Source organism: Saccopteryx bilineata, chromosome 9 (assembly GCF_036850765.1).
Source record: "Saccopteryx bilineata isolate mSacBil1 chromosome 9, mSacBil1_pri_phased_curated, whole genome shotgun sequence".
Classification (NCBI taxonomy): domain Eukaryota; kingdom Metazoa; phylum Chordata; class Mammalia; order Chiroptera; family Emballonuridae; genus Saccopteryx; species Saccopteryx bilineata.
The window spans coordinates 73,556,420-73,579,712 of record NC_089498.1 but is presented as its reverse complement, the minus strand read 5'-3'; the positions used below and the strand labels follow the sequence as shown (position 1 = coordinate 73,579,712).

The following is a 23,293-nucleotide window of genomic DNA, read 5'->3' as shown; positions in this document are numbered from 1 at the left end:
CGAGGCTCACTTTGCATGCACAGCCCGTCCGGGCCCCGCCTTCCCGAGGCTCACTTTGCATGCACAGCCCGTCCGGCCCCGCCTTCCCGAGGCTCACTTTGCATGCACAGCCCGTCCGGGCCCCGCCTTCCCGAGGCTCACTTTGCATGCACAGCCCGTCCGGGCCCCGCCTTCCCGAGGCTCACTTTGCATGCACAGCCCGTCGGTGCAGTTCTTGGAGTCGAGCAGAGTCCCACTGCAGTCCCGGCCTCCGTTCTGGGGTGGGGGCGCCATGCACTCTCGGCTGCGCCAGTGGGCACACTCGGTGCTGCAGGCTGACCACTTGCTCCACTCTGTCCACGCTCCATCCACTGCAGGAGCACAGCACAGGGCACATGGGAACACACACATACAGCTATGTGCACAGAGATCAACAATGCACCACGCAGGCCACACAGAGAAATCCACGCTGTATCCACACAGCCTCACACCTGGGCAGTCAGGTGTACCAGGTGGGCAGAGAACACAAGTAGATGCATAATGTCATTCACACAGAGGCGGCCCACTGCACAAGCCCATATACAAGGACACTGACCCACGGTGAAAACATCATCCTGCTCTCACACACGTACCCAAAGAAAGCACACAGCCAGACAAGCAAGGACAGACCCACAGTGGAGGTGCACTTAGACAAAGACTGATGAAGGAGAGGATTGGGGTCAGCTGCACGGTGTGCCTCACAGTCAAGTGCAGGCTCCCTAACTTCAGGCAGCTCTGGGCCACTGGCCCAGGGGGCTAACACCCTCAGCCCAGAGGGCAGAGCCCACCCTTCAGACCGCAGCTCAGAGCCTCTGCCTCCATCTCTCCAGCAGCCCAAGGAAGAACAAGAGGACAGAGGTTGTATAACCTAGTCCAGCCTTTTTAACTAGCTGTGGGCCCCGGGATGAGCACCTGCTCTTCCCCATGACGGGGAGAGAACAGCTGTCCTGACTCTGGCAAACACCACAGCACAGACGACAGAGCTTGGGAGCTGGGCATGGGCCCGGTGTCACCTGGCCAGAGGCCTTACCCGGGCACACGGTGGTGCAGGAAGTCTTCTGGAAAGCCTGGCCCTCACAGAAGGCTCCTCCGTTGAGCGGGGTAGGGTTGGTGCAGGACCGTGTGCGCTTCTGCCAGCCGCGGCCACAGCGGTTGGAGCAGGGCGACCACTCTGCCCAGCTGGACCATCCACCGTTCACTGCAGGGGTCAGCCCATTTGGCCTGGCTCTGCGACCCAGGGGATCCCCAAACCTCATCCCTCCACCTTGATGAGTCTTCTGCTGAAGCTGGTCCTTACTAGTATCCCTCCTGCCTGCAGGGCTAGGGACTCAGATACCAGGAGGCAGGCCTGGCTGCAACCGTCAGCACCAAAGGGGACCCTTGAGGTTACCGTCAATTCCCCGCCCCATTGCTCAAAGGCCAATGAAAGTCCAGAGAGGGCTGATACCCTTGGCCTTGGGAAGGGACTGACACTCGGCCTCAATGTCATCAAATACAAGTTGGAATTTAATAGCATCTAACCGGCAGGGCTGCTGTGAGGATTGAATGGGATAGTACGTGGCAAGTGCAGAGCACAGCGCCCGGCTCAGAGTAAGTGTGAAATAAGTGTTAGCTAGTAGGATAACTCCGTGAGTGAGGGGGACCTGGGACCGGGTACAGGGTTCTTTCTACAACATCCAGGCATCTCAGCTGTGGCTCCGCCCCTCCCACCCAAGGGGACAGCAAGGAACAGCCTACAGTCCTGGCCAGCAGACTCTGCTTCTGCTAGGACAAGAGGCTTGGGTATGGGAATGTCGACTGGGCCCTGCCCCAGCTCTGACTCCGAGAGAACTGGGTCTTCTCCCTCAGAGACAGAAAAAGGGTCTGAGAAGGGGTGAGTGAGTCTGGCTAGACTCGGGGTGCCTGGCTTGACCACAAGCTTTGTTATTTAACCTTGGAGGCAGCATCTCCTCTCTGGGCTTCATCCTCCCCATCTACTCCCTAGGGTGCTGCTGGTGTCCTGGGTAGGGCAGGGCAGGTGGCCATCTAGCGCTGGGCGCTCCCCCCTCCCTCGCCGCCCTCGCCCCCACCCTGACCGCACCATAGACGATGATTGTGGCAGTGGTGCTACGGCGCTTGGCCACGATGTTCTTGGCCACACAGGTGTAGTTGGCCGTATCGGAAAGGCGGGCCTGGCGGATAATGAGGTTGTGGTCGATGGTGAGCAGGAAGTTGGTGTCCTGGGTGGGATCAATGGTGTCCTCATTCTTGAGCCACTCTACCTGCAGGAACGGGGTTGAGGTGCATGAAGACCCAGTGCCTTCTCCCCTGCATCCTGGGAAGTGGGCCCGCTCTGGAGGGGTCGGGGGGTCTGACCATCAACAGGATATCAGTTTTATCCATGTCCACCCACAGTGAGGCAGGCCCTCCACCAGCCAGGCTCTGTGTTGAACACTACAGAACACAGCGGTTAGGATGACCACCCACCAGCAGGTGGCCCTGGGAAGGGACGGACACTCAGCCTCAATGTCATCAGATGCAAGGTGGAATTTAACAGCATCTAACCTGCTGAGCTACTGTAAGGATTGAATGACAGCACGTGGCAAGTGCAGAGCACAGTGACCAGCTCAGAGTAAGAGTGAAATAAGTGTTAGCAAGGAGCACACGCCTTCACTGTGACTCTTCATACTAACTCCCTCAGCGAGGGTGAGAGGCCTGGCAGGTGATTAAGAACATGGTCCCTGGGTTCAAATCCCAGCTTTGCCACTCACTAGCTAGTCACCGTGACCACTCTGCCCTCCCACTCCCCAGCACTATTTTCCCAGCCATAACATGGGGTGAGGACAGCCACCTTGCAGGGCTGCTATGAAGACCAACGTGCCAAGTGGCCCACATATGTGGGAGCCCAATGAGACAGCTGTCGTACAGGGTATCTGTCTGAGCCCACTCTGCAGACAAGGACATGAGCGAGGGGAGGCTAAGTAGTTAGAGCTAAGTTTTGGAGTCAAACATGGGGTCCCATGTCCCCTGGTCCCTGTTCTGCTTGCATCCCTGGCAGCAAAGCAGAGCTGTCCCCCATGCTCTGCTCCAACTCCTGGACCTCCAGGGCAGGGAGTGGGAGAGACAGCACATCTGGAACACAGCAGGGATGATGAGAGGGGACAGAAGGGCGCTGCCCAGAGGTGCAAAGGTCACACGATAAGGGGAAGGGGTGAGTACACACTCAGCTTGTGGGGTGAGTACACACTCAGAACATACATTAGGAGACACTTTGGTGTCCATAAGGCTGGGCACTGGGTTCTGGGTGGCGCAGGGGGAGATGGTGTGTGTGGCCACTTGCCTTGAAGGAGTCTGAGCCTGCAGCCTACCCAAGGAGCCCTGGGGGTTCCTGCCCCAGCTGGACCTCATCTGGTGAGGTTGTGCCTGCTGAGAGCCCAGATGGGGTCGGGCATGTGTGGTTCCCTTCTCTGTTAAGTGGTGAGGGCTCGGGAAGCCTGAGGCATCATGGCTGATACCATGCCTGGCTGGCCTCTGCCATGGCCCAGGGTTCCCCATGCGACCACTCACCTCAGCCACAGGCACCCCGTCTGGTGGGCGGCATTGCAGGAGAACCTCGTGGTCCAGGGGTACTTCCTTGCCCAGAGGCTCCTGGTCGAAGTTCTTGCGCAGGTCTGGGGAAAGGAAGGCAAGGTACAGTGAGGGAGGCCAGCCAGGCAGAGCAGGAGACTGCAGTGTCCCCTTTTAGCCACATGGTGGCAGTGCATACCAAGGTAATACTCATGGGGACGCCTGGCCTTTACCTGGGAAATACCCATTTCTCCAAAGTGGGGCCTTACCAGGTGAATTTGCGGGAACAGGGTTCCCTCCTTGACTATGGGATTCTTAGTACATGGTGATCTGGGATGGTGAGGAAGCTGGCAGGTTCCTTATATAGACCATAGAAAATGGGCCTTTACAAATGTGTGTCTGGGTCTAGAAGCCCTCTTAGAGCTAGTGTCCATGGCCCCAATGTCGCTTTTGCGGGTGTCTTCAGCCAGATATCCCCACAGATATGGAGTTCTCTCTCCGAAATCCGTAGGGAAGGGAACAGGGCCCAGAGAATGGGGGGGCGGGGTATCAGGGTGGCATACATGCAATGCGGACATAGCCCCGGCGACTCTTGGTGGTGCCCGCAGAGCTCCAGGCCACACACTGACACCAGTAATCCTCCAGCCCAAACAGCTCCTCCACCTGCTGCCGAGACACCTGTATCTGCACCTCTCGCACCCGCAGGCCTGGGGGAGAGAGACACGGTCAGGGGCAGGCCCGAAGACACAGGCGAAGGATACCCGACAGCTCTCCCTCCTACCCCTTGAGTTCCTTTCTCATTGCCACCTGTCGTTCTCACCTGTTCTGCCTCCACCCTGACCCTACTCACCACTGCAGCTCACCTGGAAGCGGCAACGGCGAAACAAGCCATCTTTCTCCACTGACACACTTTCTACCCCGCAGTCAGTGTGTGCCTTCAGAACGTGCAAATGGCATGTCATTCCCCGGGTTATGTTTCCTGGCCTCTCGGCATGAAGACCCAGATCCTGCACCTAGCCCCTAGGCCCTGCACAATCTCCTCACTGTAGTCTCACCGGGCATCTTCCAGTCCCTCATGCAACCCTGGCTCCTCTATCACAGGGTCTTTGCACATCCAGAACCCTGCCTGGAACTCTCTTCTGTCCTCTTGGTGTCATGAACTTGCAGTCAGCTTCGGGCTGGGCCTCAGGGAAGCCCCTGGACCCTGGTCCACGCCCACTTGCTCTCAAAGTCCTGCTCATGCCCCCACGCCATACCGGACATTGGTCTGTGCAGTTCTCTCTCCTGCCCAGTCCGGTTTCCTCACAGCACCGACCGCTGCCTGGAGCTGTATTATTTATTGATGAGTTCGTGTGTTAACTGTCTATCTCCTGTAGGAGAATGAGGCCGGGCTCTGCTTACTTACTGCTGTGGCCTAGAAGAGAGGCTCAACACACATCTGAAGAGAGCATGTGTCCTCTCCCCATTCATGGCTCAGGAGCCTGTGGAGCTGGAGCTGAGAGGAAGGTCCTCTTCCTAGGAGCCCCCTGACCTCTCATTTGTCCCTGCCAGGACCTGGAGGCCTCCCTGGATAACTGCTTCCACTAAGCCTACAGAGGAGATAATTCACTCTTCTGTCAGCTCTCCCTTGACTTAGCCTTCTACGCTCAGGTAAAAAGCAAGCCCTCCTGGATTAGGGCACTCAACTGGAGTTCCTCCCCAAAGCTTATAACTGTTAAGCCTCCTCCAGGAAGCCCTCCCTGATTCTCCTGTCTTAGAATTCCTAAAGCTGCTCCTCCTTGCCATGATGTGTCCCAGCTCACATCTGCATGGTTGCACATAGGTTCTGATAAACCCTTTGAAGGTAGTATTGTCAACTGTACCCTTGTGGTACTGTGGTATGATTGTTAAGTATAAAGCTGGACAGATGGACAGGTTTGAATCCTGGCCTCACTGTCATTCTCCATCAGTGTGACCTTCACTAAGTTACTCAGCCTCAGTTCCTCATCATAATAAGACACTCAGGGGAAACTCTCAATGAGTCATGGCACTTACTCTGCTACAGCACAGAGTTCAGTCTGGACACCAATCAGCTCTGGCAGCTCACCTGGATCTCATCCAGCCCCTTCCTTTTACGTCTGGAGAAACTGAGACTCAGAAAGGGTAGGAGGCATGCCTGAAGTCCCACAACAAGCTGCCAGCAGAGCTGAGGTCAGCTCTCTTGGTGTCCTGCCAGGTTAGAGTTCTGTCCCCTAACGTATGACGTCCCTCTGGACCTCTCCCAATACAGTCATTGCCTTAACTCTCCTGCCATCACGGGGGAGAGGCCAAGCCTGGCGCCCGCCGCTCCTGGTGGTCAGGGATCTAACCGGGAGGGGGCTTGGGCTTGCTGTCAGGGGGCAGCAGGAGGGAAGAGGCTGTTCTGGGGGTGGTAGGGTTCAGCCTACAAGTGATGCTGCATGGCCTGGGCCAGGAGCAAGGTCCCTGACCCTCAGTTTTCAGGTGGGGAGCCGGGAAGAGCAGTTCCTCTCAGGAGACCACCCACCCATCCAGGTTTCAGCACTGGCCACCAGTTGGACAGAGGGAAACCATCGCCCCGGGAGGCTTGACACCTGGTAATGGTCTCGGCAGGCAGAGAGGATGATGGGGCCTTTGGTCTCTGAGGCTCGGGCCCCAGAACCAGGTGTCCTCCCCAGTATGATGGCAGATGACAGGCGGTGCCTGGACCATGACACAGAACCGGGCTGCCTGCCCCAGCCTGGCATGAGTCTGCCTGTCCTGGCCCAAAGCTGTCATCTTCTGTGTTTTCAGGGCCTCAGAGAGTGCCAGGTCATGGCAGGGGTGGGGAGCAGGAGGCTTGACCAGAGCCAGCCACACGATGCCAAGGGAGTGGCCCACAAGACCACTGTCCACTCTTTGTAGCCAAAGGGGACAACAGTGCCCTAACTTCTATGGCTGGCAGGGCTGTGTGCCTGGTAGCGGGGGTATAAGAGCCATGATGTTACCTGTACTAACAATCCCAGGGCTGTGGAGACCTTAGCAGGTACATGTCCCTCTGCTCTGCGTGGGCCCCCATGGCTGACTTCTGACACTGGCCAGAGGGGCTCAGAAGGACAGAGAAGAAAGCCCAGGTTTTTGGGGTTTTTTAAAGAGAGGACAAGAAAACCCAGAAAGAGGAGGGAGGAGGCAGGCATTTATGGAGTGCCCGCTGGGTCCTGGTACTGCGCTCGGTGCTGAGCAGGCGCCATCTTGCTGCACCCTCCCAGGACCTGCTATCAGCATCCCAGCTTACAAAGGGAGGAGTCAGCCCAGAGGTGGAGTGACTTCCCCAGGGTCACACAGCCACAGAGCGGGGGCAGCTGGTGTCTATATTTTTTCTTTAAAAAATTCCTTTTTTTATTTTTAGATTTTGGGTGAGAATGCAACTCCAAGTCTATTTTTAAAAGTACTTTTAACGGGTGGTAAAATATACATGATATAAAACTTATCATTTTAATCATTTTTAGTTCTGTGGTATTAAGTACATTATGGGGTATAGTTTTAAGCCTGGATGGTTCTGAAATGTGTGAGCTTTTCATAGAAAAACACAAGTTGGGGAAGAGAGAAAGAAAGACAGAGGGTGAGAGAATGTCAGAGGAGACACAGAGAGTGAGGCTGAAAGAGAGAAGGAGAAATAAAAAGAGAATAGAAGTGGGGGCAGAGAGGGGGGAGAGCGAGATGGGAGAGAACGTGGGAAAAGCCAGGAGATGGGTAAGAAGGGAGAGGCAGGGGACAGAGAAAAGGGGGCTGGCAGAGTGGACGGAGGAAAGGGTCAGGAAGAGAAGCCAAGGCAGGCAGTAGGGCAGGGGTCCCCAAACTTTTTACACAGGGGGCCAGTTCACTGTCCCTCAGACTGTTGGAGGGCCGGACTATAAAAAAAAACTATGAACAAATCCCTATGCACACTGCACAGATCTTACTTTAAAGTAAAAAAAAAAACAAAACAAAACAAAACAGGAACAAATACAATATTTAAAATAAAGACCAAGTAAATTTAAATCAACAAACTGACCAGTATTTCAATAGGAACTAGGCTCCTCTCACTGACCACCAATGAAAGAGGTGCCCCTTCTGAAGTGCGGCGGGGGCCAGATAGATGGCCTCAGGGGGCCGCCACATGTGGCCCGGGGCCGTAGTTTGGGGACCCCTGCAGTAGGGCCAGGGCACCACCCTGAGCCTGGGGCCGGCAGGGGCTGCCCAACACCGGTGGCCTGCAGGTGAGCAGCTGTGGGGGCTCACTCCCTGTCTTGATCCTCAGTAAAGGCTTTCTCTCCCTGTGGGCTTTTATACCATCCATGGGCCTGGGGACAGACAGCCCTGCACTCAGCCTTGTGGGCACGGCTCAGTGGCCAGAGCTCTACCTCCTGCTCCTCACCCCTCAAAAGCAAGGGGTTTAGCCCTGGCCGGTTGGCTCAGCGGTAGAGTGTCGGCCTAGCGTGCGGAGGACCCGGGTTCGATTCCCGGCCAGGGCACACAGGAGAAGCGCCCATTTGCTTCTCCACCCCTCCGCCGCGCTTTCCTCTCTGTCTCTCTCTTCCCCTCCCGCAGCCAAGGCTCCATTGGAGCAAAGATGGCCCGGGCGCTGGGGATGGCTCTGTGGCCTCTGCCCCAGGCGCTAGAGTGGCTCTGGTCGCAACATGGCGACGCCCAGGATGGGCAGATTATCGCCCCCTGGTGGGCAGAGCGTCGCCCCTGGTGGGCGTGCTGGGTGGATCCCGGTCGGGCGCATGCGGGAGTCTGTCTGACTGTCTCTCCCCGTTTCCAGCTTCAGAAAAAATGAAAAAAAAAAAAAAGCAAGGGGTTTATGCTTCAGAGACTCTCCTCAGGATGGGTTACATCCTAGCACCACCTCTATGATAATTTACTTAGTATCTTTAACCTTTTTAAAACTAAGACAATTTTTATGAAGGAAACATTGTATCATTGCTGTGAATGGAAACTCTATCACTCCCACAGAGAGGAGACCTATGAAACTAAGGTGGTCTAGAATCCTCAGTTAGGTACTGCAAGGCCAGGCCTTCCGGACAGAGCGAGCGCCTCCCTGCTATGCAGGCACTGCAGGAGCTGCTGAAAGGGCCCGGTCCCCGACGGGACTGGCTCCTGGAAGAGCAGGGTGGAAAGAAACTGGGGAAGGAACAGTGCTCACTGGGACTGGCTCCTGGAAGAGCAGGGTGGAAAGAAACTGGGGAAGGAACGGTGCTCACTGGGACTGGCTCCTGGAAGAGCAGGGTGGAAAGAAACTGGGGAAGGAACAGTGCTCAGCTCGGCAAGGGAGTAGTTGCTATTTCATTCGATCCCCCAAGTCAGGCTGGGACACGCAGCCAACCCTTGGGGAAATGCTGCCACAGCGTGAGTCATGGAGGGGAAACTGAGACCCAGAGGGGCGCTAGCACTGCATGAAGTCTCAAACAGAGTCTAGGGTGGAGTGAAGCCCAGGACCCAGTGTCCCTGACACCTCGGGGCCTGGGGTGTCCCCTGTGTCCTGGCGGCTCACCAGTGGCCTCATCCCGGCCCTCCTGCACGATGTGGTCATTCTGGCTGACCCACTCGCCGTTGCACTTGAAATAGATCTGTGTGGCCGGGAAGGCCCGGCAGCTCAGGTCCACCGGCTTGTTCTTCACAATGTAGGCGTCCTGGGGCTCCTGCAGGAAGTGGGGCAGCGGCTCGGCCGGCGCCGACGGGTAGGAGTCGGGGAGCACCTCGCTGCCTGACTCAGAGCCTGTGGAGGAGGAGGGGGGCTCTGTGAGGCCACAGGCTGGGGAGGCCGGAGGCACCCCCTGATCATCCAGGGGCCCATGGCAGGGAGACCTGCCAGAGACTCCCTCTGTGACCCCGGCCTGGCTCTCGGGCCTTGGTTTCCCCAACCTGCCCTGCTGTTAGAAGGCTCTGCTGCAGAGCCAGTCTCAGCTCTATGATGCTGTGTGTGTGGCCTGGGCAGGTGAGGTGACCCATCAGGCAAGGACACCTGTGTGGCCCTCCAGCCCTCCCCAGTGTCTCCTGCACTAGTGCTCACCAGCCTCCCTACCGCTTCCCACGGTCTGTTTGAGGCCGGGGCTCACACCAGGCCAGCTCTGCCCCAAAGCCACAGCTACCCTTTGGAGCCCCAGCCAGTCGGGCTGATGGAAATGGGGAGAAGAGCCAAGACCCGCAGGGGTATGGGTGGGGGGAGGCCGGCGGCTGCACCGGGTCTGGGCTTCCAGGTGCAGCTTGGCGAGTCTCCTCCTCTTCCAGGAAGCCCGAGGCAGGTGGCAGCATGGAGGGGGACTACCTTCCCAGTAGCACCCCCCCCTCCCGTCTCCCTCCTCTGGTCTGGGGCTCTGATCCATCCCTTAGCCTTTCCCACCCCAACCAAATCCACACCCTCCGCCCTAAGGATGAGGAAACCTCAGAGTTCAGAGTCTGGGAACACGGTGAGCCTGTCAATCTCTTCCCTGAAGGGGCCAAAGGAAACCCTGCCTACCTCCCTGGACAGAACGGCACCTCGGGAGGTGAGACAAACAGGAAGGGAGAGCAGCCAGCGCCCCAGCACCAGGGTGGGGTGGGGGGACCAAGCCAGGCCCGGCTACTGGTTCACCATCCACATAGGAAAATTGACTTTCCGATGCCAAGCGCCAAACGATCAGGTGGCTGGGGACAAGCAGTAGGGGGCTGTCCTCCTCTGCTAACTGCTCAGAGGAAGCAACAAATTAATCTGCAGGAGAGCCCACATGTGCCCCGGCCTCACCAGCCAGCTACGGCCCTGTCACTGTCCCAGCTCTCCAGTGCCTCACATGGGGCTGGTGTCCTGGAGGCCCAATAAGTCCCTGGGATCAGGTACTTGTCCTCCAGAACCAAACATAATGGACACACTTAAGCTACATTGCCTATGTGCACCAGCAGCTCCGAGAAACTGCTTGGGTCAATGGCACCAGGCCCTGGCCCGTGGGACAGTGGGGAGAGAGATATCTCTGGGGGAGAGAAGGAAAAGTGAGCGAGAAGGGGTGTGACTCCCACTCCATCCAGTATGTTCTGTAGGACACAGGGAGAGCCCCTTGCCTCCAAACTAGTCACCCTGCCTGTGAAGAGGGGAGGGACACCTGAGATACACATGAGGGCCGAGGAGGGGCGGAGCCCAGAGCAGGGACAGGTCACAGTATGAAAACCCCCGTCTGTGAAGAGGGGTCAGCTGAGATACACATGAGGGCCGAGGAGGGGCGGAGCCCAGAGCAGGGACAGGTCACAGTATGAAAACCCCCGTCTGTGAAGAGGGGAGGGTCAGCTGAGATACACACGAGGGCCGAGGAGGGGTGGAGCCCAGAGCAGGGACAGGTCACAGTATGAAAACCCCCGTCTGTGAAGAGGGGAGGGTCAGCTGAGATACACATGAGGGCCGAGGAGGGGCGGAGCCCAGAGCAGGGACAGGTCACAGTATGAAAACCCTCGTCTGTGAAGAGGGGAAGATACACACGAGGGCCGAGGAGGGGCGGAGCCCAGAGCAGGGACGGGTCACAGTATGAAAACCCCCGTCTGTGAAGAGGGGAGGGTCAGCTGAGATACACACGAGGGCCGAGGAGGGGCGGAGCCCAGAGCAGGGACAGGTCACAGTATGAAAACCCCCATCTGTGAAGAGGGGAGGGTCAGCTGAAATACACATGAGGGTCAAGGAGGGGCGGAGCCCAGAGCAGGGACAGGTCACAGTATGAAAACAGCAACGGATGCTCACCTCACATTAGGTGCTATGTTTTCAATAATTTACTGACAACGTACCTAATTCTTACAACAACCTTGTAAGGTAAGTTATATTAGTCCCCAGCTTATGTATGGAGAAACTGAGGCCAGAGATTAAGCTACTTGCCCAAGGGCACATGGCTAGCAAGAGGCAGAGCCAAGGTTTGGACCCAAGAAACAGGCTTCCGTGTTTGGAATGTCGCTCAGGACTCCACACTGCCTATCACTGACGCAACACCACAAACTGTGGCTGTCCCCTGAAAATCCGAATGGACTCTGACATTGGCCCTGACTATGGGCGCTCGCTCACCAATGGTCCAGCAATGCTGAAATCATTCTTCCTGTTTTAAAGCTGAGGAAACTGAAGATCATCCAAATAGGTAAGTGACTGACCCAAGGCCAGCTGCTCGGTGGACAGCCAAACTGGCAACAGCAGCGAGAAATTCCTGAGTCAGGCCAGAGCTCCCTGACACTCCTGTGCCTCTGCCAGGCAGGGAGGCACCTTCTCTGTGCTAAACTGGGAGCTTGAGCAGTTGCTGGTGAACTGGCCTAGTGCCCAGGGAGCTGGACACTGGGCTCGCACTGGCCTGAGAGCCAGTCACTGTGGCCTTTCTGCCAGGCTGGCGATTCTGGGGACAGCAAGTTGGAGCTAAGAGGACATGCGGGCAGCAGAGAACCTGCCAGGCTCCCTGTCCACCTCCCACCAGCATCCTGCTTCAGTCTGAGGCCTGAGGGGTATAAGGCAGGGCTTGGGCTTCCGACTCAGACACCACAGGGTTTGAACCAGCTCAACTGGCCTCAGGCACCTCATCTGTGAAATGGGGGCGCTGGACCTCCCTCTGGGGGTGGTGACCATGAGAGAAGGTGTGTGGGCACCCCTGGATGCCACTGTATGCTGTCTCCACTTTCTAACCACGGGGTCCCTGGCCCCAGCTGATGGCTTCCCAGGCTCTCTGCAGCACTGCAGGCTGTATTTATGACTTTGTTTTACAACCCTAATGCGGCTTATTTATCAAGCAGGCACAGACGCGACTGAGGAAAGTAAACATTAAACACCCATCGGTGTAGCAGGCCCGCCCTCCCTGCCCCACCCCTCCTCTCAGCCCTGGCACAGACTCGTCTCTGGCCTTGGCAGGAATATGGCTGGGCGTCCTCATCAGTGCCGCTCCGTCCTGTCAGCACCAGTGGCTCGCAATGTGGCTACTGCCCCCTTGCCAACATCCCCACCCCCCAGGTGTCCTGGGGGCAGATGCTGCCAGGAGACAAGGAAGAAGGACCGAGCATAGGTGCTCAGTGTGTGCAATGAATAAAGGGACGAGGGGCTGGGCCCCTGCCCTAACTGCGGGACACTCCTCCTCCTCCTTGGCCCTGTCTCGGCCCTAGAGGCTGAGGGAGGCTCCACAAGTGGCCGGGAGGAGGGCTACCTGCCTGTCGGAGCCGGCCTGGAGGGAGAAGAAACGTGGAGTCCTGGGTGCTGACTCTGCCAGAGGCTTTCAGAAAGCATTTCAGAGAAGCTCACTGAACCTACAGCAACTCCAGACAGAGAGTCCCGAACCTTTCTGACCTTTAGTATCTTGGTAATTTTTACCCAGTAATTTTTCTTGGCAATTTTTACTGCAAAGCCAGGAGAAATCCCTCATGCTTCTGTTTATTAAGTAGTTAGATCCAAACAGTGTTGTTGTGTTTTGTGTGTGTGTATGTGTGTGTGTGTGCATGTGCAGGTATCCTAACACATTAGTAGCCATTTGAAAAACAATATATATAAATTGAAAGAAAAAAATAATATTGTACACCATTCCTAAACAGCCACAACGCCTTGCTCATGGGGATGTGCACCTCTGTTGGGCACTGCATAAGCTCGCTCTCAAACCTCGGAACCAGAGTGGACACTCGCCCTCACTGTTTGTCTCAGGGTACTCCCGAATGCCCAAACCCCAGCTTTGCAAAGACACGATGCCATCTAAAGGAAAGCAGTGTGATGTAATGAGATGAAGTTATAAGCTGTCTTGAGCTAGTAGTTGTCGTGGTGGCTCGCAGCTGTCCAGTATTGCTGTTTCCTTGAAGATGTGTGGCACCCAGGGGTGCCTTGGCACACAGCTGGAATCACAGCCCTATGCACGAGGTACTATTATTATCCTCATACTAGATGAAAAAGCTGAGACCCAGAGAGTTTCAGTAACCGGCACGGGACCGTAATGCTAGTAAGCAGCAGAGCGGGAGGACAGAGTCAGGCAGTCGGAAACCTGAATTGAACTTCTGAGCTGGGCACTGGCATTTATGTCTACTAGGTGCCAGGTGTTTCTGCAACTTTACTTCTTGTGACCCTGAAGGTGGGGATTAGCTTCCCATTTCACAGAAGTCGTGGAGCGTCAGGATGGGCCTGAGGTCACCTGGTCAGCGGGAGGAGGCCAGGCTCTCCGTCACCCACCTCCCTGGTTTCCTTCCAGAGGGAACGGACACCTGAGGAGAGCTGCCTGGGAGGAGACTGCGCCTTCGCCAGGCTGGCCTGGACTTCCTGCTGGTGGGAAGATCCCACATGAAGTGTGTTTTTTCATTAGCAGAACTCATTAGGACCTATGGCTGCAGGACTGCAATCGCCTTTAAAGCCGCAAACACGATGGCCTGACGCTCCGAAGATGGAGGTATAGAGGGCACAGCCCTGCCCAGGAGTCACCACAATTAACACCACACAGGAGAAGAACTGTCACTGCAGTCAGGTACCCTGGGTTTGCACCCAGCAGGGGGCTGGCCATGCTGGGGGGCCCTGTTCTCAGGCACCGGAAACCCCATCTGTAACCTCAGGAAGTCGGCTGAGTCCATCTCTCAAGTCCTAAACTAGTTCTAACACTTCGAGATTTGAAGATTTTTTTTATGGGGAATCTGTTAATGTGTGATGTTTCCCATTGTGTAAAGGTTTTCTTCAGGAAGTTAATTTGCTTAAAGTGGGGCCATGTTACTTGCATTTTTGCTCAAAGACCCAGCACACCCTGTGGTCTTAAGACAGTGCAGAGAGAGTCCCAGAGGGCGGGGAGGAATGATGTGCTCCTGGGCCTCCTCCAGGCCCCAGCCCACCCAGCCCAGGCCTCGGATCAAAGTGGCCACCAGCGGCTCTGGGTGAGACTTCCTGTGGGCACCAAGAAAACCCTCACTTCTAACTCACCTGCACCTGCCTCTGTGAGGTCTCTTGTCAGCTAGTCCCTTGACACAGATTCACAGGGACAGAGGTCACTTCAAGGGCCACTGGTACAATATCCTCCATCAACGCCTCCTCCAACCTTGCCTCACAGACCTCCAGGGGCCGGGGCTCACCGCTGCCGCTCTGGGCTAGGTTCGCCTTTGGACAGACCGAACAGAAAAGTCGCCCTCACTTGCAGCTGGAGTTTGCTGTCTGAAGTTGCAGCTGTGGTTACAATTTTAACCTCTGCAGTGACATAAAACAGTGTGCTTCCTCCTTCCCATGACAGCTTCCCAGTCTCTGGAAGCTGAAACCTGCCCTCCCTGGCCTTCTCGTCTTTCTCTTGAATATTCACAAGACACAGTTTTGCATCCTCTCCCCACCAACCTGGCTTCCTCATGGACAAGTTCAAGTTTGCTCACGACCCAGTTAAAAACTGGGGGAGGGGAAGTGAGAGGGATGGGGTCTGATGGGCACTTTCCTGCTCTGTCCGCTCAAAGGCTCCTTAGCAGTGACGGCAGCTGCTACGGGAGGGCAGGAAGCACAGCACCTGTTCACGGTGTTCCCCACGGTGCCCGGACAGGGTACCTGCCCCTGCGGGGCGAGGAGTGGAGCTTGCAGGACAGAGCAGGGGGCCTAAGGCCACTCTCCACCCAACAGCAGGACTTGTGCCAGGCTGTGCTCCTGCCTCGGGGCTGGGCCTTGGCAGTGCCAATGTGGAGACCCAGGCTGCCACCTGGCATGTGGGAGGCCCTGATGGGAAGGAAGTTGAGGCCACAGGCTTGTTTATGAGGTGCCAGAATCTAAGCCACTAGAACAAGCAGGAGCCAGGGGCCTTGGGGGTAGAGAGCGGGGCTTCAGGACAAAGGTGAAGAAAGTGTATTACCAGAGCTCCGTGGGAGGAGGGAGAGGCTGAGACCAGGGCTCAGACATTCCTGAGTGGGAGCTGCTAGGGGGCGCCAGAGAGCCAGCAGATCAGGTTCACAGGCTCACTGCCACTGAGACCTTGGGAAGATCCTTTTACTTCTCAGGTCCTCAGTTTCCCCATCCACAGAAAAGGGGGGGTAAGAGGTGCTGCCCTGTCAGGTTTGAGGTGTGGCTGTGAAGGTCAGCTGAGAAAAGATGAAATACGCTCTACTGGCTGGGTGGTGCCCGTGCAGCACGGGACGAACCAGGCAGGAAACCTTTGGCTGTGCTGCGTGGGAAACCCTGAAATCCCATATTGGCGGGTTCCTCAATCTATAGACAACCGAAGCCCAGGGGGCTAGAAGCAGAGAAAGTAGGTACCAGCTCAGAGAGGGGAAGTGACTAACACAGCATTACACAGCAAGTTCTCCGCTAAGCTGGACCAGTGCCCAGTTTGGGGCTGAGGAGGGAGACTGTGGGTAAAGGACTGAGCCCCATCTTTCCCATGTCTGGGATGAAAACTCAGTCCCCCCACCTCAGCCGGGTCTGCCTCCGGTCAGCCCTGCTGCCCAGGACAGAGACCTCAGAGTGAGGATGCAGTGATTGGGCAGGGAGGGCCTAGACACCCCTGCCCACTGGTTTTTGTCCCAGGTGGGTGACAACACCAGGCCTGGGTCCCCAGGCTCAGCACTGGGTGGCAGGCACCTATAGCTTAGCAAGGCCTGTGTCTCCAGGGCTGACTGGCACAGGCAGTGCCCACACTGAGGGGCAGGGCTGGGCGGGGAGGAGGGGGGCAGGCAGGAGGTGAGGGAGAGAAACGCCCCACGCTGGGCACATTTATCATCGGCAATCACAGTCTTTCTCTAGCCCCTGGACACCGGCTAATTCTCGCCAGACTTGACCTCCTACTGCATGGAAAATCTCTTCCATTCACTTTGAGGCTGATGTGCTCAGTGGGGAGTGGGGAGAGTGGGGGGAGAGGAGCCCATTTATTATTATGTTTTAAAAACACATAAATCCCACATGGAAGGACCCCTCCCTGAACACAAAGCCCTTCTTCCATCTGGCCCTGGCTGCTGGCGGATGTGGGGTTCAGGCTGGGGCCCCCCTCAGAGGTGGTTACAATGGCGGTTACTGATGACAAATGGGGGCTGGCGGGCTTGGGGGAGGCTGAGTTATTCCTAACAAAGGAGGCCCCTTGCTCAGCCCTTTTCCCATACCCTCTGCAGACCTGCCTGTACCCCTCACATCACTCCCTGTGCAGGAAGAGGCCTGATGGCTAGCGAGGGCATCCAGAAGGGGGCGTCGGGCTGATCCTGAGAAGTCTCTCTGCTGGAAAGACTCAGGGGACAAGCGAAGGAGCTGGCAGGAGGCTGGGGACAAGCCCACAGGGCAGACCACCTTCCGAAGTCTGGGCCCCATTCGAAAGGGAGGGACACTTGGGTTCCTGGGTCACGGCCTACTCTGAGGCTCTCAGTGGTAGCTGGGGAGGCTGTATTCCACGTCCACGGCTGGACCCTCCCTCCAGTCCCTTCCTCTGGTCACTGTGCTCCCTTAGCCTGGGCCTGGGTCCCTGTAGGTCTAATTTTTGGTTCCCCTTCCAAGCCCCAGGTCCTGGAATGTCACTGTGCCTGGAAGTCCGGGTTGTGAGCAGGGGCATTCATTCTGCTTCCCTTTCCTCTCCCAAACAAGGCGCTCAGAGCCCTCCCAGCTAACATACTCCAGATAGTAACATTTACCCAGCACACAACAATCCGCAAAGCAGGTGTTCCATTTCACAGGTGAGCAAACTGAGGCTCAAAGAAGTGAAAGACATGTTCAGGCTCATAGCCACCAAGAAACCCAAAACCTTCCAGTTAAACCACAAAACCTCCCTTAGCCAACAATGCTCCCGAGGGATCAGCAGGGGGCAGGGTTTTCTTGTCCACTTTGCAGCTGAGCAACTGGAGTCTCTCAGAGGTCACTAGCTTGCTGGAGGGGAAGAGGGTCTCAGCTCCCTAACTCCAGGACTTGGTCTCCCTCCCCCTTTGGGCTTGACAAATCCTGGGACTTGTTTGAGATGCCTCAGACAACAGACTCATCCTAGCCTGGGAGGGGCCCACTGCTAGCCTGGCACAGCCCCCAAGAAGTCACTCTCAGACACACCACAGACCCAGCCTTACCCCTGCAAGGTCACAGTCCCCAACCATCTCCCCTGGACACCCGGAGAGCCCCAACCGGGCTGGGACAGTGGCTCATTCTCAGGGTTGCCTGTGTCAATGCTGGAAGACAAAGGCAACGACTCAGGCCCGTGGGGGACCAGTTATTTTATCCGGTTGTCTTGCCCCATCCAGAGTTGGGATGGGGGAAATCCGAGTTGCAGTTTCAGACTCCAGCAAACACCCCGTTGTTTAAGTCCTGGAGGCCTGCCTCTCCCTTCCCTGCATCCAACCGCGATGCTGATGGACCCGGATGCTGCCAGGTGACCCTTCAAGACGTGCCTCGAGCTCCGTGACCACACACCACCTCCTCTCCCAGTCTCCAAGCCCTGTCCTCCCACCCGGAGCCCTTCTCGCTGTGCTCCCTACTCTTGCTCCACTCTCCTCACAGTAGCCCAGGCGATCTCGCCACAGCTTCCGTTTGTGTCAGGAATGAAGTACTAACTCCACTGAACTCTCAAGACTGCAGGTGCTACCAGGAATGTTTCCTGCCCCTTGAGCATGAATGTGCCTCTTACGCCCACCTCAGGGCCTTTGCTGTTCTCTCATTTTGGGATGCACCCCTCAATCATGTCCCTAAATTCTTGCGGCTGACTTTTTGTCATTGATATCTCGGCTCAAGTGCCACCTGCCACCTCCCTAGTGAGGCCTTCCCTAACCGCCAAATGCAAATTAATCACCCTCTACCTTTCTTGGAGCTATCTCGACATTGTCCTGGGTTTTTTGTTTTGTTTTATTTGGACAGTGCTCATCTCTTTGAAATTACCTTCTTCCTGTAATTGACTGCCTGGGTCTGAACAGGTCTGCTCTCTGGAAGGAAGGCAAGGTCCTGGAAGACCTGAAAATACTGGTTGCTTGTTTATCTGGGCCTGCTAGGGACAAAGGACTGTTTCCAGCTACACCATCCAACCTCTCTGGAAATATCTGGGGTGGCAAGTGGGTGTGGGAGGGGGCAGCCACTGCCATTGGAAACTCCATCCTGCAGGATGCCACAACTGATGAAACCTCAGAGACCATTTAATCACTGTCCTCTAGGATAGAGACCAGAGAGGGTGTGGCCCAGCCTCAGATCACACAGCGCCTGAGCAGCAGAGCCAGTAAGAGAAACTGGGCTCTAGACTTCTGGGGAAGGTATAGGGACTTTATTTTTAAAAACCACCTTTTCCTTCTAATGAAAACACTTTTTTTTCCCTTTGCCTTTTATGGTTATAATTTAGGAAAAAATAAGAATGGAAATAAAAATCACCTATTTCCATCCCCAGTTTACCGGAATTAACACTAGACATTGGTTCTTTGCCTTTTTTAGACGCATACATATTTTGTTACTTAAAGGGGCCTCATTACATACAGTTGTGTGTTCTGTGTTTTCCTTCTAAGGCTGTTTGCTAGGAATTTTAAACCACAGCAGAATGTACCGGCAGCTCTCCCTCTGAGCATAGCCACACCCGTCAGATGAGCACAGGTCAGCTGGGCCGACTCCCTGGGCCAGCATTTCGGGATGTTGGATGAGCTGCAGGATGCAGAGCTGGTGGATGCAGAGCTGGTGTGGGGAGCCACTGGCTAATGACCTCAGGCTGGCTTTGCATGCTTGGGCACTGGGCAGAGAGATGCCCAGTGTCCTGTTCACCTCCTGAAAAAGTCAAAATGCACAAGGTGTGGCCTCTGGCCCAGGGGCCGCCTGACAGGGCAGTAGCTAGATCCCTCTGCCTTTCCAGATGAGGTGTCCCCATGCCTCCCGGGGAAGTCCAGGGTCGTATGTGTTCGTACACGAGTGCCCCGAGGCACAGATTTCCTCTGCCTTCCTAGCCTGCATCCTGCTCTAGGGCTGACCAACCTTTCCTTGCAACAGCGAAGGCAACGGCCAACATATTGCAAAGTGGAAACACTATGATCCTTCCCCACTGCCATCAGCACTGTCACCATGCCTGGGCAGACCCTGCCCAGTGCTGGCTTGGGCCATCTGGCAGCCACCAGGAGGCAGCTCAGACCCTGGGAGACGGAGGCCTTGCACCTGAACCCAACCCTTCCCTTCTAGAGGAGGACTCTGAGGCCAGAAAGGGGCAATAGCTTGTCCCTGGTCAAACAGCTCAGTGGCTGCAGCCCTTCTGGTATCTTGGTATCATGCTGGCAGAAAGAAAACACCGTAGGGAGAGAGAATAAGAGGTACCCAGACAGGCCTTTGCCGACCTGTGAAACGGGGCACGGGAGAAGCAGGGAGAGACGAAGAGAGAGGTAGAGATGGGAGTTGTGGGGGACAGGACAGGGGAGAGAAGCCTGGAAGCACACGCAGGGGTGTGGTGGACGAAGTTGTACACAGGCTTCTCCCTGTGTGTCTGGAGCTGCAATCCACTGGGTTCTTGTTTGGGCCTTGGCGGCAAGTAAAGAAGAAGGTGGGCACCCACCCCTGGCCTTCAGTCACACTCTTGCTCTGCCTCTTCCACACGGCTAGGAAGGCAGGCCTTGTAGACTAGGGCTCTCAGGACTACCCTGGGGACAGGAGGTAAGGAGTAACTGGCCTCAGATAGCGTAGTAGGTTGGAAGTAAAGCCAGGACTGGATACGGGCGTCCTGGCACTCAGCCCAATGCTCTTCCTTTGCCTCTGGTTCCAGAAGTGGGGAAGACCCTGGCCTGAGCCTGGGTGAGGAGTGGAGTTGCTGTTGGTAGAGATGGGAGGAGACAGGTGGTGCTGGCAAAGGTAGCTGCGCAGGTGCACCTCGGAGCAAGCAGGGTAGTGGGCAGGGACTCATCCCTGTTCTTTAAGCATCTCCTGAGTGTCTCCCCTTGGTCATGCCTGTGGTAGGACCTGGAGAGTAATGACCAAGCCCCAGTCCTGCCAATGGCAAGCTCACAGCAGAGGTTCAGAGGTAAGCATCCAGACAGCTTGAGCGACTCGTGCTCAGCGTGCCTGCAGCCTCGTCTCGCAGTCCTGTGACGATTCCTCTGCCTGTGAACCCCCCATCAGTGCAGGAATAAACCTGCAGCTTTGCCTGTAGCTCCCTCCTCAGTCTAGGAGCCAGCCTGCTTCCTCCACGAAGTAGGTTTTGACTACTTCCACCTTGACTACTGCAGGGATGTCTCAGTCTCTGGGCTCCTATAATCCCTCATATTTCTTGAGCTGAACTGAAACACACTGGTGCTGCCACTGGCTCATGAGGTGAACCTGGCTAAGCCACTTTGCTCTGGGCCTCATTGTTTCCTTCTAGAAAACAGGGTCACTTTTACTTGCATCACCCCCATGGTTGTTGGGAACATTAAGTTGAGTAAAGTGGAACTATTGCGCCAGCTAGGCAGCCCTGTGCACTTGCTAATTTTGATTACTACTTTTCACAGTAGGAAATGGTGGGCTGCCAGGGGCACTACCTGACATCCTGACCACTAGCTTTAGGGTTTTCCTCTGGGTTCGGGGTGCCAGCCAGACGCACCACTCCCTGCTCCCCCTGCCCAGCTGCTGCCCTGCCCACTCTGTGCTGACGGGAAGCTACAAAGCTGATGCAAGCTGGAAGGTGGGACTGAAACAGACTGAGTGGGGGGGGGCTGGAGTCCCACCCCCAGCCCTGGGGGACTAGAGCCCTGCTGCTGCCGACTTCTTGCACCTGCTGATGTAATCGATGGGCCTCCTGGGCTCAGGGCGCGGCCTGTTCACCGCAGCCTCTGAGCAGGGGACGGGCTCGAGGACAGCGGGGCAAGAGGGCAGGCGCAGAGCCCCACGCACCATGAGAGGGCTCTTCTCCGGGGACGGGTGACTCAGGCCCAGCCAGGGCAGGAAAGACCCTGAAAAGTGGCATGAAGACGAGCAAGCGCCCTGGAGTAAGCAGAACCTGGGTCAACCCCAGCGCTGCCACTGTGTCACTTAAGGGAAGCTGTCCATGTCTCTGAGCCTGGTACATGACAGGCACCCAATTGGTCACTCTCCACGGATTTATCAAGGCAAATAGGAAAGCTGAGAGGGGAAAAGAGAAAGGATAGGAGTGTGGTTCCGTGGAAAGAAATACCAAAATAGTCCTGGGCTGGCCACCCGCTCAAGGTGACTTCAGGCAGCTGCCTCACCTCTTGAGGCCTTGGCTTGTCTATCTGTAAGATGGGTATAACATCAGAGACAGCTGGGACCACAGGTGTGAAAGTGCAACAGGATGTTAAAGCATGTGGGTGGTTCGGGGAGCTAGGGACAGCTGGGGTGGGGGAGAAGAGGTTGGATTCTCACCAGGGGCCTGGGGCTCCCGGAGGCTGGGGAGGGGCGGTGGGCCTGTGCTGTGCTCTCTGCCTGGCCTGGCTCCAGGAACCTTCCCTTGGGGAGGAAGACACAGAAGAGGAGCACACGGCTCCCCAGAGGCCTCCAAGGAGCCATCGAAAGCATTCAGGTGGGAGAACAAGGGCCAAGACACACTCCTAGAAACAGAAAGGCCACCTGCATGTAGCTGAGGGCCCGGCCCTGTGAGCCCAAGGTCTTGGGGTCACCCTGTCTCCAGATTATAATTCTCAAAGCTGTTTCCCAGGAGACAAGTTGGCTCCTTCTCTGAGAAAGGGGAGGAGGAAAGTGCCTCGGCCAGTTCCTGAGTCTCTCTGGTTGATATTGAAGGCTCCTGAAGGACAGGGGCCAGCCAGTGGGAGACATCCATCTCAGCCTTTGAGACCCCAGGCCCCGCAGGGCGGGGGTGCGGAGTCGAGTGCAGCTACCTCTTCTGCCTGGGCTCTCGGTTCTACTGTTGCCCTGGATGGGGAGCTGCACTCAGGTGCGGATGCATGGGCCACGAAGACCCAGCTTTCCATTCAGCACAGCTCTCCTAGCAGGTCACAGGGGGAAGCAGTAACCGCCACAGGCTAAACAGGGTTGTCGGCACTCAGATCCGGGTCTCCCTAACTCTGAGCCTACACTTTCTAACCTCTGTGCCAGTGGTGCTCAAACTGTACCATGTACCCAGACAGCCTGGGGATTGGTAAGGCCCAATTGCTGGGCTTTCCCACTTTGCAGGCCTGGGCAGGGCCTGAGAACATGCATTTCTAAAAAGTTCCCAGGTGCTGTGGCTAGTCCGCTGCCCTCTGCTCTCTTGCCCCGATAGAAATATAAAATAGCACATATAACATCACGGGCCAGCTCCCTTTTCCTGAGCATTTCTATGATGCAGCTGGAGAACCTTCAAAGGGAATTAAAGGAATTACCTGACAGCATGGTGCCAGCTACCTGAGCCTGAATGAGGCCTGGTGTGTGGCAATACCTAATGCCAATACTGACAGTCATCTGCACCTGTGTTCTTGCAAATTAGCCTCTGTGGGCCTCAAGTTTCCTTATCTGCAAAATGGGGGTAACAGTGTTTCTAGGAAGGACTAAACACATTTTACACACATATTGCTTGGAGGACTGCTTGGCACATCAAAGGCTTACTGAGTATAAGCTGCATTACTGTATTATCACCATTGCTGTCTATATTATCTTTCCAACAACCCTGGGAGGTTGGTACCAGTGCTCACCTCCCTCCACTGGTTACCAGGGAGATAAATAACTCGCCCAAAATCACTCAGTGGCAGAGGAAGGGTGGTAAACCAGGTGTGGGACGTCGGTGAGCAAAGAGAGACACCCACTCTGGCCACTTCCTCTGGAAAGGATGGAGTTATTTTCCTGTTTATGTTTCCTGCACTTCCTTCTAGAACCCCAAGCTTAGCCCACAGCGCTATCTGTGTCACTGGTGAGGGGAGAATGTCTCCAGTAAGGAACCAGAGATTGTGTCAG

At 56.0% G+C, this 23,293-nt stretch overlaps 1 protein-coding gene across 2 annotated transcripts in view; it reads right to left on the bottom strand.

Moving 5' to 3' along the window:
• Window positions 1-23,293, bottom strand: part of UNC5B (unc-5 netrin receptor B) — an 86,047-nt gene that overhangs the window by 9,294 nt on the left and 53,460 nt on the right. For both annotated transcript variants that reach the window (XM_066242427.1, XM_066242428.1), the window contains exons 2-7: window positions 9,077-9,301; window positions 4,128-4,271; window positions 3,565-3,668; window positions 2,099-2,279; window positions 1,049-1,216; window positions 186-350 (exon numbers count right to left, since the gene is read on the bottom strand). In XM_066242427.1, the coding sequence (XP_066098524.1) occupies window positions 186-350; window positions 1,049-1,216; window positions 2,099-2,279; window positions 3,565-3,668; window positions 4,128-4,271; window positions 9,077-9,301 (987 nt within the window). The remainder of the gene's footprint in view (window positions 1-185; window positions 351-1,048; window positions 1,217-2,098; window positions 2,280-3,564; window positions 3,669-4,127; window positions 4,272-9,076; window positions 9,302-23,293) is intronic.